This window comes from Spea bombifrons, chromosome 11 (genome assembly GCF_027358695.1).
Source record: "Spea bombifrons isolate aSpeBom1 chromosome 11, aSpeBom1.2.pri, whole genome shotgun sequence".
NCBI lineage: Eukaryota > Metazoa > Chordata > Amphibia > Anura > Pelobatidae > Spea > Spea bombifrons.
In genome coordinates this window covers 37768998-37783994 of record NC_071097.1, presented here as the reverse complement: position 1 = coordinate 37783994, position 14997 = coordinate 37768998, and the positions used below count along the sequence as shown (strand labels likewise).

The 14997-nt window shown below is 48.5% G+C and overlaps 1 protein-coding gene across 3 annotated transcripts; it reads right to left on the bottom strand.

The window, feature by feature from the left end:
- Positions 1 to 4355: 4355 nt before the first annotated feature.
- Positions 4356 to 14608, bottom strand: TIAL1 (TIA1 cytotoxic granule associated RNA binding protein like 1). Of its 3 annotated transcripts, XM_053450471.1 has the most exons (12): positions 14446 to 14608; positions 12668 to 12764; positions 11580 to 11726; positions 11050 to 11104; positions 10564 to 10651; positions 7648 to 7723; positions 7178 to 7286; positions 6555 to 6650; positions 5881 to 5965; positions 5499 to 5622; positions 5132 to 5271; positions 4356 to 5022 (listed from the first exon to the last, which is right to left on the bottom strand). In XM_053450471.1, exons 1-12 carry the CDS (start codon positions 14472 to 14474, stop codon positions 4902 to 4904), a joined length of 1167 nt encoding a protein of 388 aa, XP_053306446.1. In that variant the 5' UTR covers positions 14475 to 14608; the 3' UTR covers positions 4356 to 4901. The 3 variants fall into 3 exon arrangements, with proteins under 3 accessions (XP_053306446.1, XP_053306448.1, XP_053306447.1); XM_053450473.1 differs by lacking the exons at positions 11050 to 11104; positions 11580 to 11726; positions 12668 to 12764; positions 14446 to 14608 and adding an exon at positions 8270 to 8337 and having other exon boundaries at positions 10564 to 10578; XM_053450472.1 differs by lacking the exons at positions 4356 to 5022; positions 5132 to 5271; positions 5499 to 5622 and having other exon boundaries at positions 5877 to 5965; positions 11580 to 11729.
- Positions 14609 to 14997: the final 389 nt, after the last annotated feature.

Genomic DNA, 14997 nt, shown 5'->3' with positions numbered 1-14997 from the left:
CCTGCTGGGGCTGGAGGCTGAGTCCCTCTCCCTGCTGGGGCTGGAGGCTGAGTCCCTCTCCCTGCTGGGGCTGGAGGCTGAGTCCCTCTCCCTGCTGCCGGGGCTGGAGGCTGATTCTCTCTCCCTGCTGGGGCTGGAGGCTGAGTCCCTCTCCCTGCTGCCGGGGCTGGAGGCTGAGTCCCTCTCCCTGCTGCCGGGGCTGGAGGCTGAGTCCCTCTCCCTGCTGCCGGGGCTGGAGGCTGAGTCCCTCTCCCTGCTGCTGGGGCTGGAGGCTGAGTCCCTCTCCCTGCTGCTGGGGCTGGAGGCTGAGTCCCTCTCCCTGGTGGGGCTGGAGGCTGAGTCCCTCTCCCTGCTGCCGGGGCTGGAGGCTGAGTCCCTCTCCCTGCTGCCGGGGCTGGAGGCTGAGTCCCTCTCCCTGCTGCCGGGGCTGGAGGCTGAGTCCCTCTCCCTGCTGCTGGGGCTGGAGGCTGAGTCCCTCTCCCTGGTGGGGCTGGAGGCTGAGTCCCTCTCCCTGCTGCCGGGGCTGGAGGCTGAGTCCCTCTCCCTGGTGGGGCTGGAGGCTGAGTCCCTCTCCCTTCTGGGGCTGGAGGCTTTCAGGCAGATACTGGTTTCCTGTGGTTTTTGGGATGGGCACAGATGTCTCCCACACAGTGACAGCAGTGGGGGGAGGAGGGATCAGGGCTGTGTGGAGGGGCTGCCAGGTATTTGGGGAGATCTCTTGTGTCACAGATGTGAACCCCAACACTTCTCATCACACATAAGGCACCTCTTTCTCCCTTAACCTTTTAATTGGTGTCTTGCGCATCTCACTGGCACTCAAAAGGTTAATGCCTGCAAGAATGTTTTCTGACTCATTAGTAAAGTAACTTGAAAGAGGAAGAAAAGGCCAGAAATGAACTCGTGGCTTCCTCCATGACTGCAATTCTCATCACGCTCAGGCTGCCATGATCAGCACCCCAATTCCTAGATCCAGGGCATATTTTCAGCCCTCCGGTTATATATTCTGCGGCTTTGCCTGGAATCTTCTATATTCACACAGTTTGGTGACTGATATCTAAAGCCCTCTGCCCCAGGGCACCCCGGAGGGGGCATTCCTAAATCCTGGAAGACTGGGGGAGCAGGTAAATTGTCACCAGTTAGCACAGTAAGGGGGGCTTAAACCTGCATGGGGTAGGCATATGGCTGATATCCTGAAGAAAAGCAGCAGGGGAGGGCTGGCAAGGGGGCAGAGGGGCCAATACCCTATGGGTTTTATATATACAGCGCTGGGGGTTGTTACTGTACACAGCAGTACTTATACCAGGACTGGATTCTTTCCTAGCTTTCCTTGGCGTAATTTTTTACTGGGCCAATTGGCTGGATTTGCTCCATGGGCTGCAAGTTGTCAATTCTACCCTGTCCATAAAAACACCGAACCATTTAGACTCCAGAATCAGTTAAAGGTGAATTAACTCTGTGTGTGATGGGCTATTTAAGGGTTAATATTTTAAAGAACATTCTAACGATACAAAGTAACCACCAAACACAACTACAGAGGGCTGAGTGCACTGCCACCCCGTGGCCATCGCCAGAACTGCAGCCACCTGCCGAAAGGGGAAGCACATTTCCAAATTACTATATAAATTTAGCGTTAATTTCTGTTTTACGTTTGATATAATATAATGTTTTTAGGCAGCTGCATATCAGCAATTGGTATGAATCTCGCTCTGTTGTCTGAGCCCCAATCTACTAGACAAGCCCCCGACTCCTTTTCATACTGCCTGTGGAAAACAATAGAATGACTCAGTCTTAATCACCCAGCTGGAAACTCTGGCTAACAGAAGTTTATGGAGGAACGGACTTCATTAGCATTGCCATAAAGCATCAGCTCAGTGTGGTGTCTGGGCCGGGAAAGTCACCCAAAATATCTGACAAAAATGGCCGTCTCCAGATCTGCAGATAAAGCAGATTGCTAGAAGAAAATGAGATAAAAACAGGTTTTTGTCACCGACATTACAGTATACATTACTAGGGGTATTACAGTATACATCACTGGGGGTATTACTGTATACAGCGCTAGGGGTTATATTACTGTATACAGCACTGGGGGGGGGGGTTATATTACTGTATACAGCGCTGCACTGGGGCAAAAAATGTAAAACGTGACCCAGGGGATTTTACCGCCCAGAAGCCACAGGAAACGCGTCTAGGGGCCCGGATAACGTCCAAGAGCAGCCGTGCAAACAGGGTGGTAAATATCACTATCCAGCTTCCAGCTCGCTCCCTGAGCCTGCAATTCCCATTATGCTAAGGCAACCGACTGCAGGCCGAGCACGGTGTGCGTGTATGTGTGCATATGTGTACGTATGTACATATGTATGTATGTACGCCGCACGGCTGTGCTGCTTGCAAAGCACATTCAATGTAGGAAAAGGATCTACACACAGAACCCAAGATATTTTTTATTGGGAGGAGCAGTCATCTTCACTTCCTGTTCTCAGGCTTTGGATCCCAGCTCCTCCCCCTCTAGGAGCAGTCAGAAGGAGATAATACCATGGGGGGTCTTAAGTTATGGACTGAATTTCTCTTCCAAACGTGAAAAGGGTTTTACAGAAAACTCAGGGGGCAGCTGGAGCCACTACGGGTTTGGGCAGCAGCGATGAGCCTCAGGGCAGGGATCGGGACCACAATGGAGCAGCTTCCAGGCTGGGGCTCAGATTCCTCAGCAAATTCATTTGGGCAGCCACAGAACTTTACCCCGGCGTTCACAGAAGCTGCATACTCACGAGGGCAAATACAGGGTCACCAAAAACAACAATATAGGCCGCTGGCAAAACACAAGGCACACAGCCTGGAACGCTAAGAGTTAAAGAGTTTGTGACAAAACCATGAATAATTTGCATAAAAGGTACTAAAAGAACGGCATGCGATATCTGATCGCAGTAAATCGCATTCCGTGGCCGCAGCTCAGCCAATAGGAGACTGCAGTAAAACTTTAAAGGGGCAGTCTGCCCATGATATGCACTTTAAAGCACATGATAGCGGAGAAGCCCCTTTAAATAGACACGGCGTCCCCCTTATCACGCGTAGCACGAGGAAAGGGGGCAAACGCATCGAGTGGGGATCCTGCGGAATCTGAAACGTATACTTTTGCCTCTTTCCTGGCTATTCCCTTGCAGGTTATCTACTTACTGCAGGTCAGCTCCGCTACTGCCTCTGTGATCTACACACAGAACCCCCCATAACGTCTTTAATGCCCCCCTGAGGCCCACATCCCGGCCAGAGGAAGTCAATTATTAACGGTTTAAAAACAAAAACAGAGCAAAAAACACAAGACGACCAAGTTTATTTTTTCTCCATGTAGTTTTAAACCAACTTAAGATGCTATACAACTTAGAAAAGCCTGGAAATTATTTCAAACAAGGTATTTACACCCAAACTGGTTGGTGAAAAGTCAAATGGATGGGGGGGGCAGGGGGCGACGCTAAACGGTGCAGCAAAAATGCTTAGGAAGTCAAAATTAAGGCTTTTTCAACAGGTTACTTTCTAAAGAGCGACCCCTTTAAAATGAAGAGGTTCACTTTGGAAATGGGTAACAATCGCCTCGTGTGAACATTATATATTATATATATATCAGGACTGTACGGCATGCCAGCGGGGACATTTATAGAGCAAAGAAACCTATATACACGAGACGCTGGGCTAAGCGGCAAAACGTGGCGGGACTGCAGAAGCCGCCAGGGACAGCCTGTAATTATACCCGGGCGAGAAAATCAAAGCCAGAAAATGAATTCCAAAGAGAAGGGAGAATTAAGGTTTTAAGCGACTACTTCGGAAGCAGATGCTAAAAACACACAAAAAAAGGGGTCTGAGGCAAAGTGTGGCAAATAGCAGGATTCCACCCGTCGCCATGGTGGCTGCATTATCTGAAAGTGAAACAATGCAGTCGCGTAACAAAAGCTTAAATGTATGTAGCCATAGTCTGTGTTTAAACGATCTGTAAGGGTTAAAGGTACTTGGGCCCTGGTCCAGATCACGTGACTCGCGTGTACTCGGCGCTAGCCCATGGGCAGCGAGCGATGCTGCCATCAGTGTGCTTTACAAACGCGTCCCTCTCCTTTAACCGTACATTTAAAACGCAGCTGTGTTTTATGATCAAGCTATAGCCGTCCGTCTCGCCCCGGGTCGCATTACGAGTTATTCCGGCGCTGTTCCTGCGCACGTTGGGGGCGCTTTATGATCAGAGGCAGATTACCAGAAATTTGGGAAAGCACTGAATAAACTACGAGGTGGAAGTCAGTACTGTGGAAAGAAAAAAGATAATAAAAAAAATCTGAATATTAACATGGAGTATTAACATATCACCCGCACGCACCCCCTGGGAAGCAGTTTAATATTTACACGAAGCCCCCCGAAATCCCGCGTTATGCTACAAGAGAAGCATCCACTGCCAGTAAAGCAGCAGAGCAAGAAAAGCCCGAGCGGCTCCCCCGTCGCAGCGGACCGGCCCCGATCTGTAGAGCCCAAACTAAATATGCATAAAAAATGAAACTCATTAAAAATATGAGGGGTCGTTAATGCCAGGGGGTCCCGCATCTGGCCGCCTGCACCCCCAGCAAAGCCGCCAGCTGCTCAAAAACGCATTTTTCAAACAGTTTTTACATAAAAGATTCCTTAAATCCAGTCCTGAACAGAAGGGGGAGAAAAATAAAACAGATGTTCCTTAAAAAGGCAAAAACTATGACGTGTTCTCCACCAACGCCAAGTGGAGGTAAAGGTCTCGGATGTTTTAGCTTAAAATAAATATTTGCTTCTTCTCTGGATTGACACCCCTCGAACATTTCACACCGGATCGCGTCCTCGGTAATTGGCGCTGTATGACAAGCACGTGGTATAATGCCAAGACATCGGCGAGTTCGGCATCACTGGGTCTGGTAACCGGCCACGCTGTAGCCCGCGGGATTGGGGATTACCGGCGGCGCCTGCGTCGGCGGTGGGGGCTGGGTACCGAAGCCACCCATCCAAGTCGCCGACTGGGACTGCCTATAAAAAAGCAGAAAACAGGGACTAGTCGGGCAGTTCTGTTTGTGAATAAAGAACGTCCGGCTTGAGTCAATAAGGCACCAGTGCCGACGGCGGCAGCCGTACTTACTCCACCCCGAAGCTCTGCTGGCTCCACGCTTGCCCGTACACGCCGTAGGAGGGCACCTGCCAGCCGTTGGTCATGTACTGACTGTACTGCTGGGGGCTGCTGTAGACCTGACTCCACTGACCCCACTGGCTGTAATCCACCTGCCAACGAAAGAGAGATCACAAGGGGCCAAGAACCGAATTCACACAACGGCGTCTCCAGCCTTGCGCCGGGACGTCCTGCCGCAGCACAGGACACGGCGCCGATCCCTTTACTCAATACAGTAACTACGTCCCGAACGGCCGACGCAAAGAGAGGCAGTTTGCTAAGAGGGCCTGAGCTTCGTGGATAAACAGCGGGGGGAATAGCACTGACGGGGACGACATACCTGCTGGAAGCCTTTAGTCATGTCAGGGGTCTCTTTACCCCAATAACATTTCACCACATGGCCTTCTATAGTCGTTCCATTCACAGACACGATGGCATGCGCAGCACTGTCATGGGTAGAAAACCTATAAAGCGGATCACAGGGTGAGCGTCACATAGTAACAGCACGGCAACAAGCGTACAAAGGATGAACACGAAGGCCGAGAAAGAATCCCACCAGGGCCAACGGCGACGGGTAAACCAGGGGAAAGAGTTTCTAAAACAGACATTTTCACATTGTGTGCAAAAAGAACCATTAAATGGAATATAATCCAGTCTGCCCGTAACAAACAGAAAACGGGAAAAGAAAACTGAAGAAATGGAGGCTGTAATAACCCGCTCACCTGATAAAGGAGTAGCCTTTCTCCGGGAAGACCCTGATTTCCATGATCTGACCAAATACTCCAAAAGTTTGCCGCATGAGCTGATCTGGAAGAGGACATAAAAACCATTGAGAAAATCATCGAAGCATCCCAAGCGCTGCATTAAAGTGTTAGTGCCCCCGTTTCTCCCTCCTTGCAATCGCTTGGTGGGGTTCGTCAGCCCCCTCCATGCACCGTTTGCCTCCACCGCTTAGCTTGTAGACGTGTCCTGCATAAGGCATCTCTTTCTTTCCTGCGCACATGCAGTATAACCCCCCCCAAGCGTTTCAGAGGGTCCGAGACCCCCGTGTGAATGGACTGAAAGCACTCCCATTGCCAGCGGAGTCTGACCTTACGTGTAAATATTGGCGGACATGGAGCGCTTCATCCTGTCCAAATTATTACCCGAGTGCAGCGACCCAAAGCCATCAGCACCGCTTAAAACTATCTTATGTGAAACGATCTGACGAGCAGGAAAAGCCGAGGCTCCCGCCGGTCTGTTTTATGAGAGATCTCTAGATACTGACCCTGCAGGAGGACCCGAGAGAGTCAAATTGGGGACAACACGGAAGTCTCTAAGCCAGTTAATAAATGATTTACCCCACGACCTGAGGTGTGAATTAGTGATAATGATCAGAACGAGGATTTCTCTGTACCTGTTAATCCGGACCCAATCCCACCGCAGTAAACGGTGCAATTTTTAGGACTGGATTGATTTACCACGTCTTCAAATCTCAGCTGTTTTGTGTTATCTGAGAGGGGAAAGAAAATGCACATTTTAAACCATATCCAGCATTAAAGGGTTAAAAAAGGATAGAAATAGAAGATGAGTGTTTAACAATTTCAAACGCTATAGAGGGAAGATGAGTCATTGTTGATTTATATAGTACCATCATATTCCACGGCGCTATACAGTGATCATCTAGTAGCTGGTAAAGTTTGGGGTAATTTTTCAAGATTAAAACCCCCCTTTACATCATATGAACACGCGATATCAGAGACACGGCTTTATAAGGGAGAACGATGCGCGATACCTTAGGGTTATATAACGCAAAGTATATATTTTCTGGAGGTTCGGCTGCCATAGCCCTAAACTTAAAATTCTTTGCCAGGCACACGGGGGCCGCGACCACAGATTAACGTTTATAGGGCTCTGAAAACACTAATCACAGCGGCCGCATCCGTTAATCTGGCACCAGAATTCTGACGGAGTGGGGCTAGGAAGCGACGGCAACGGACAGAATATCACTTTTTGGCGCGATATTTGCTCAGAACTCACTTTCTTGTGTGCTTTTTGGTGCTGGGGGCTTCCGCGTCGCCCAGTTGGTTCGTATTTGTCGGCCTCCTAACCACTGTCCTCCCATATGAACTATGGCGTTCTCTGCATCCTGAGACAAGAAACACACCGTTAAGTTTGGGAAGAGGTCATGAGATCCCGCGCTGTCCGGATACACATGTATTGTCACAATACATTTCTATAGCGCCAGCAGGTTCCGTAGCGCACACAGACCCTGCCCCAGACAGCTTGCAATCTAATGCAAAGTTTTGCAGTCACAATACCCGATTAAAAATACAATTTTAACTTTTTTTTCCCTTTTAAACAAAATGAGCCACAAAACATGATAATCCCCATCTATCTTCTAAACGTCAGCGCTGGACGCCCCGCTGTAAAGCAAGCCGTCTAGTAAACATCCTGCTTGTGGCTGCGTGTAACGGGGGCTGCGTGTAATGGGGGGGGGGTCCACTCACCAGTTTGTTGTAGAACGAAACGAATCCATAGCCCTTTGACTTTCCCGTCGCCATGTCTTTCACCACCCGAGCGTCGCTGTGAAAAAGAAAGGGTGACCCCGTTAGCGTGCGATACTCACACGGCCCTCAAGAACCAAAAAATAATAAAATTAACTAAAAAAAGGAACCACACACACTGTATCGTGAATTATCTCTTCCTGGTTTCCTTTTAAACTGTAATTCCTAAGACGAAAGGCTACGGCTGACGACTCCCTAACCCGTTTCATCCAATGCCAAAACTTAAAAAAATCAACAGGACAAAAGTACATGGATAGCACGGAATTCTAATATACAACATGTGATAAACATGCAAGCTACGTGTTACGCTACACTTCCTACACGCTAACAGGCACAATGGAAATCACAGGGCTGTCTCGCTGGCTGGCTGGCTGTCTCGCTGGCTGGCTGTCTGTCTGTCTCGCTGGCTGTCCTGGACACTACGATGCGCTACGTCTCCTGCACAGTCACCCTCTAGCAATCCTCACCATGCACTCGCTAACAGCAATGCCTCCTGCTACTGATACAGAATATATCAAATATAAAAATGGAAAAAGAGGAAAAAATAGGAATTAAAAAGGCATACATGGCCTGTTAACAGATTTCTTTATTTTTCTTGGTCAATTCTTTATCACCATTTTGGAGTTTGGGCAGCTGTAAATTTTGAAAAATTGACATTTTCAGAAATTTAAGAAAGGAGAATATATATATAAATATATATTAAAAAAAAACTAACAACAATACTAAAGCACGCCAGTACAAAAACAGCAAAAACTTACAGAAATGTATTTTTTCTCGTGTGTTAAATATATAGAACTGCACTGAATAGAGACGGTTAATAGACTAATAAATATAAATATGGAAATAGGAATAAATGAGAAAAAAATCTACAAGCGAGTCCCAGTGTGCACAGTTCCTTGTGGTTAGCCTTCAAGATCCTGTCCGTTCTTATGAGCAATTCTGCAAAATAACCAGAATGCTATTATTTTTACTGGCGACGCGGAGCTGGGGAAAAAACGGCAGGTCTTCAGGTAAAAAGAAAGCAAAACCTTTTTTAGGGCTACTTACCGGCATTTAACGAAAGAAACAAGACAGGTAAAAAAAAATAATCATATTAAGCACAACAAAAAGACACCTAAAGCGGATGAAACACATTCGGGGTCCGGCGGCACCTATCGGGTTCAGCGCATGTCCTTTAACACCTCCCGAGTTTACAAAAAGCTCCCCGTTTGGTAAAAGGAACACCAGAGGAACTCAAGGCGAGGAGATCTGGGCAGTCGCGGACCGGTGCGGGACTCAAAGAACATGACTTCTCTGCCATTGTGTGAAAAATTCCTTCTCGACTCCAAAGGGCAATCGGATTTCTCTTTGGATCCAGAAAGTAAAATATAATTTCTGTTTATAGTCCTGTATGTCTTCCGTCTCAGAAGAGCGGAGATTTCTTAGACAAAGGAGGGGATTCTTTACAGTGAGGGCAGTAAAGGTACGGAACCCACTGCCGATGGAGGCGGTTATCAGATACATCACATGCCTTCACATCGGTTCTGGATCTTTTTGAGAAAGGCAGGATTTACAGGGCTATAAATAGAATATTTTAGAGCTTCTCGATCCAACGAGAAATCCGATCGCCTTTTGGAGTCAAGAAGGATTTTTCCCCCTGATGGCAGAACTGGAAGCAGCTTAATTAGGGGGGGGGGTAGCTTAATTAGGGGTTTTTGCCTTCTTTTGGGTCAGGAGTAGAAGGTTGGGTAGAAAGGGCTGAACTTGATGGTCTTTTTTCAACCTTATGTTCTATGTAACTATATCTCTATATAACTATATGTAACAATATATATAACTATATGTAACTATATATATATAACTATGTAATAATATCTATATAACTATATGTAACTATATATATATAACTATGTAATAATATCTATATAACTATATGTAACAATATATTTATGTAACTATATCTCTATATTACTATATGTAACAATATATATAACAATGTAACAATATATTTATGTAACTAACTGTGTAACAACACAAATTATATATATAATCAAATAACAGATGGAATAAGTATTTTGTGATAATACCTTTTTTATTGGACTAACAGAATTTTGGAATGATAAGTTTTCGGGAGCTCTTCTCCCTTTCTCAAGTCTAAAAGGGTGAAAAGCTCCCGAAAGCTTGTCATTTAAACATTCTGTTAGTCCAATAACAAAGGTATTATAAAAAAGGTATTGGACTAATGCGGCTACAATATATATATATTACATACACACATATATACACACACACATACATACATACGTGTGTGTGTAACCATGAGGTTTTGTAACAATAATCCTAATCCCTCGGAGCGCTTTTACCCGGAGAGAAAATAAACTCAACGGGAAGAGGCCGGAGCGCGATGTAAAGAGAAAAGCGAATCTGAAGTCACTGAACTTTACAATATGGAGAGTAAACGAGACGAACAAACAGCCGCGTCTACCACGGAGCCAAAACCAACACGGGAAGAGGCAAACGGCGCGGCGGAACCCAACGCCACAAAAATACAAGACGGCCGTTCCTACAAAACAAGCCAGAAACTTCTCTTAAGACTTAAAAATCAGCCGCCGACGCTTTCCTGTTAAACGAAATATTTGCTGCACGTTAGCGCCAAACACCATCCCCTCGCGGTTTAACCCGCAGACACCGTTACCACGGCTACCACACAAAATGATACGTGGCGGAAGCTGTGAAAACTAAGAACATTAATGAACATTTATAAAAACGATCTTACGTCATAGAAACGGGGCAGACCCTAAACTGCAAGGGAAACGCATGAGATATCAGAACATCCGAAACGGCCAAACAAAAGAAAAAAAAGCCCAAAACGATACTTACGATATTTTGCCAAACGGAGCAAAAGCAGATTTAATATCTTCTGTGGTGATTTCCGGACTCAGATCCCCAACAAATACATGGAAGTGATCTGGAAGTAAATATTTTTCCCGTAAGTCACGCGTCGTGCATTTAAAGCTCAGGCGTTTGGGGCAACGAGAGGTCGCAGCGGCCGCCCTACGCCGAATATTAATTCAGGTAAAATAAAGAGTTCCAGGGAATGAACGTTATCGAAACAAATAAAGATTTTCTACAAACCAGCAGGGATTAACAGACCGGTCTGGATATTTATTTCAGAAAGCAGCGCATGCAGGGCTACCGACGACAGAATAAACGGTAATATTTCGGGGCTTCTCGGTCTGAGGAGGAATCTAATCGCCATTCGGGGTTAAGAAGAGACCCCCTGCGCCCCTCCCCCAGTTACAAAGTCTGACAAATAGCCTCGCTAACTAGAGAGCCCTTCTTAAAATGACCACGAGATTCACTTACTGGACGTGTCCTTCTTCTGGCTGCTCGGTGTCGTCGCCCAATTTACTTTGACCTCCTGGAAAAGAGACAAGTGAACATCTTCGTATCATTGGAGTAGGGCGCGAGACACAGCGTCCAAACTGGGCCCCCAAGTGCCAGAGGACTGAGCGCCTGCTCCCCCCCCGCATGAAAAATAATAGACGGAGCAGGAGATTTACCCAACAGAGGGGCAACAAACCCATCGCTCAACAATACAAAGACCCCCAAATACAGCGGATTCGCAGGGAACGGATGTTATTAAAGCTACGAGTCCATCCACAAAAAGGCATTTTACTAAAACCACATTTATTTTCTGCGCTTTTTTTGGGGGGGGGGTACGGTGTACGGCTTAATATCGTACAAGAGATTTATGAGCGAGAGCCGCGGGGAACACCTGATAGTCGCTCGTATACAGAAAGCAGGAGACATTCATGGCTGAAATCAGGAGCAAAGCGCAAATAATCCCAGAAAAGGACTTCGGGTTCAAACACGCGACTTTACGTCCCACTTACCTTTCCCAATATTTTGCGCCCGTTCATGGCAGCCAACGCAGCAGCGGCGTCTCTGTGCTCGAAAAACTCCACAAAGCAATACGGATCGTTGTTGGCGTTTGGCATCGCGGTGAACCCGACGGCCGCTCCGACCCGCCTGCCATCGGTCTGCTGCGAAAAGAGAATATTTAGTGAACGACGGCTCCCAATGCAAGGTCCGGTGCATCACGTCAGCTCCATGAACGGCCCCAGATATAAAGACACGCGGTCCGTGCGAAGACCCCTTCATTACCCCACGAGAGGCGACCACGGAAAGGGCGTTAGGGTCTTAGGGGTCATACGAAGACTTTATAAAAAAAAAAGAAGCAGCGTGTTCTCGAGCACCAAAGACTATCAGCCCGACCGGGAAGACATGAACGCTCTGTGAACGACCGGCAAATAACTTTCGAGGGGCTTTTAACCTAACAGCGCGTTCAAATCCCGACCCTGTGGGAGCAGAGCGGTCGTCATCAAACCCTGGGGATCCGATGTCAAACCCGAGCCCGCAGGCAGTGGAACTAAGATCTGGTGACTTTCACCCTGGTGCAATGAGAAAAGTGGTCTTATCACCATAGCAACCCACGGAGCGACCCCGCTGATCAGCTATGGCTCTAACGTCTCCATCTTTGTACATAATACAATATAATCTTGTCCTTGCAGAACACAGAAAAAATGGAGCCACCGACTTCCACGCGGCATCAAAAGACTGCAATTTATCAGTGGATTTGGAAAGGGATTGAATGACCCCCCCCCTCAGACTATCGCTACAAACCCCGATTCACACACAGAAGGTGGTTTTAGGCTCCATCCGAAAATCGCATGCAAAATACCACAGAGAGATCGGGAATGTTCCAGAAAACTCGCGAATGCCGTCCACGGGCCGAGACCCGACCGCTTCGCCACCCGTCACGGGCACCGAAGGAAACTCCGGTCTTTGCGGGATCTACGTGCTGCGCGGCGTTAGCCGTTTTGCCCCAATAGAAGCCAACAAGGCCTGCGGGAGATGGAGAGGCCGCGCTCTCAGCTCACCCCTCCCCGGGACACAAAGGGTTAAACACAACACGGCTTACCTCTGTGATCATTTTACAGCTTTTACACGGACCGATCTGACTGAACAGCTGAAGGATCAGGACTTCTGTGACATCTCGGGAGAGGTTGCCTACATATCTAGAAAGAGAGAGAAGCGTTAACCCTTCGCTGTTACAGATGTTACAAAAAGTCATTATCTCTCCAGGTTATTCAAATTCTCAAATCTCCGCAGCAATTAAGACGCATTTCACGGCGGGTACTCCCAGCAGATATGGCCCTTTCTGCGGTCTCTCCAATGGAGCGCCGAGAGCTTTAATCACTAGAGCGCGTTTCACGGGTACCATCCGACCCACCAGGAGCCCACACAGTAAAAGTTATCCCCACTGATAAGCGGTGAGCGCGGCGGCCGATATACAATCACATTACCGGGCTTTACCCTGAAGAGCCAAAGGGCCGTCCGAGGGCCACAAAGGGGTTGGAACCACCAGGTGGCATTTATGTGGCGTTCCCGGCGGGTGTAAGAATCTGCCCCAATCGCGCATTATTCATAAGGTGTTACTGCTGAATGCCCACGCGGAGCGGGGGTCTCGCCCGCGCCATACCGAGAAATGACGGCTGTCACAAGAGCCACAGAGATGGGCAGCACAAGAAAACCTCCACACGCTACATACAGATTACACACACACGTACCCGGGGCTCTACATGCTACATACAGATTACACACACATACCCGGGGCTCTACACGCTACATACAGATTACATACACACATACCCGGGACACTACACGCTACATACAGATTGCACACACACATACCCAAGACACTAGACGCTACATACAGATTACACACATACCCGGGGCTCTACACGCTACATACAGATTACACACACACATACCCGGGACACTACATGCTACATACAGATTACACACACACATACCCGGGGCTCTGCATGCTATATACAGATTACACACACACACATACCCGGGGCTCTGCACACTACATACATATTACACACACACATACCCGGGGCTCTACACACTACATACAGATTACACACACACATACCCGGGACACTACACGCTACATACAGATTACACACATGTACTAGGGCTCTACACGCTATATACAGATTACACACATGTACTATGGCTCTACACGCTACATACAGATTACACACATGTACTAGGGCTCTACACACTACATACAGATTAAACACATACCCAGGGCTCTACATGCTACATACGGATTACACACACATGTACCTGGGCTCTACACACTACATACAGATTACACACACGTACCGGGGCTCTACACACTACATACAGATTACACACATACCCAGGGCTCTACATGCTACATACGGATTACACACACATGTACCTGGGCTCTACACACTACATACAGATTACACACACGTACCCGGGGCTCTACATGCTACATACAGTTTACACACACATGTACCTGGGCTCTACACACTACATACAGAATACACACACGTACCCGGGGCTCTACATGCTACATACAGTTTACACACACATGTACCAGGGCTCTACGCGTCACATACCGATTACACACACATGTACCGGGGCTCTATACGTTATTAACACGTATGTGTCACCCCGCTCCGGAGGCAGCACAGAAAACCCCCCAGGCAATGTAACCCACTGCCCCCAAGGTTGGGCCTGGCTACGTGGCTCTGCTGTCCGGGACCGCTGGTGAGGTGTGTTAAGGGGTCCTGGGTGTTCTACGTGGCTCTACTCAAGTCCAGGCCCTCGGGGAAGGCTGTGGAGCGGGTTAGTGTCCCAACGGCCGTTACTCACAGGGTGCGGGGCTGTCCGTCGTCCTCCATGCTACTGCCGGGGGTGTACCGCGGGAAGTGCGGGAGCGGGCAGGGTGGAGGCGGGCTGGGGCTGGGACTCGGCCTGAGCGGAGCCTGCAGCAGATCCTGGCCGTCCGGCTCCGGGCAAAATGGCGGCGGCAGCCAGGGACCAGTCAGCGAGAGGCCGCTCATTGCGCAGCCGCGAACAGTCGGCTCCGCCTACCGTTTCCTGTCAGGGTGTACGCGCAGGCATCAGGAGGGGCATGTGCAACTACGTAACTGGGCCACGCCCATGAACGGCGCTGGGGTGACCTTCCCCTCGAAGCCTGGTCGGCTCCGCCTACTGGTGGCAGAGGCCGGAGCGGACAGGCGGGACGCCTCACATAACGGAGAGATCACGTAAAGATTGGGTCTACCCTCGCTGGGGGATCTTCTCTGTGACCGGGGATGAAATTGTATATGCGATGCGGGGTCTGTCACCTCTCCACATCCCACCTATAAGTCCCCTGCACTGACCGTGTGACGGCGTGAACCCCCCCCCCATTATGTGTAT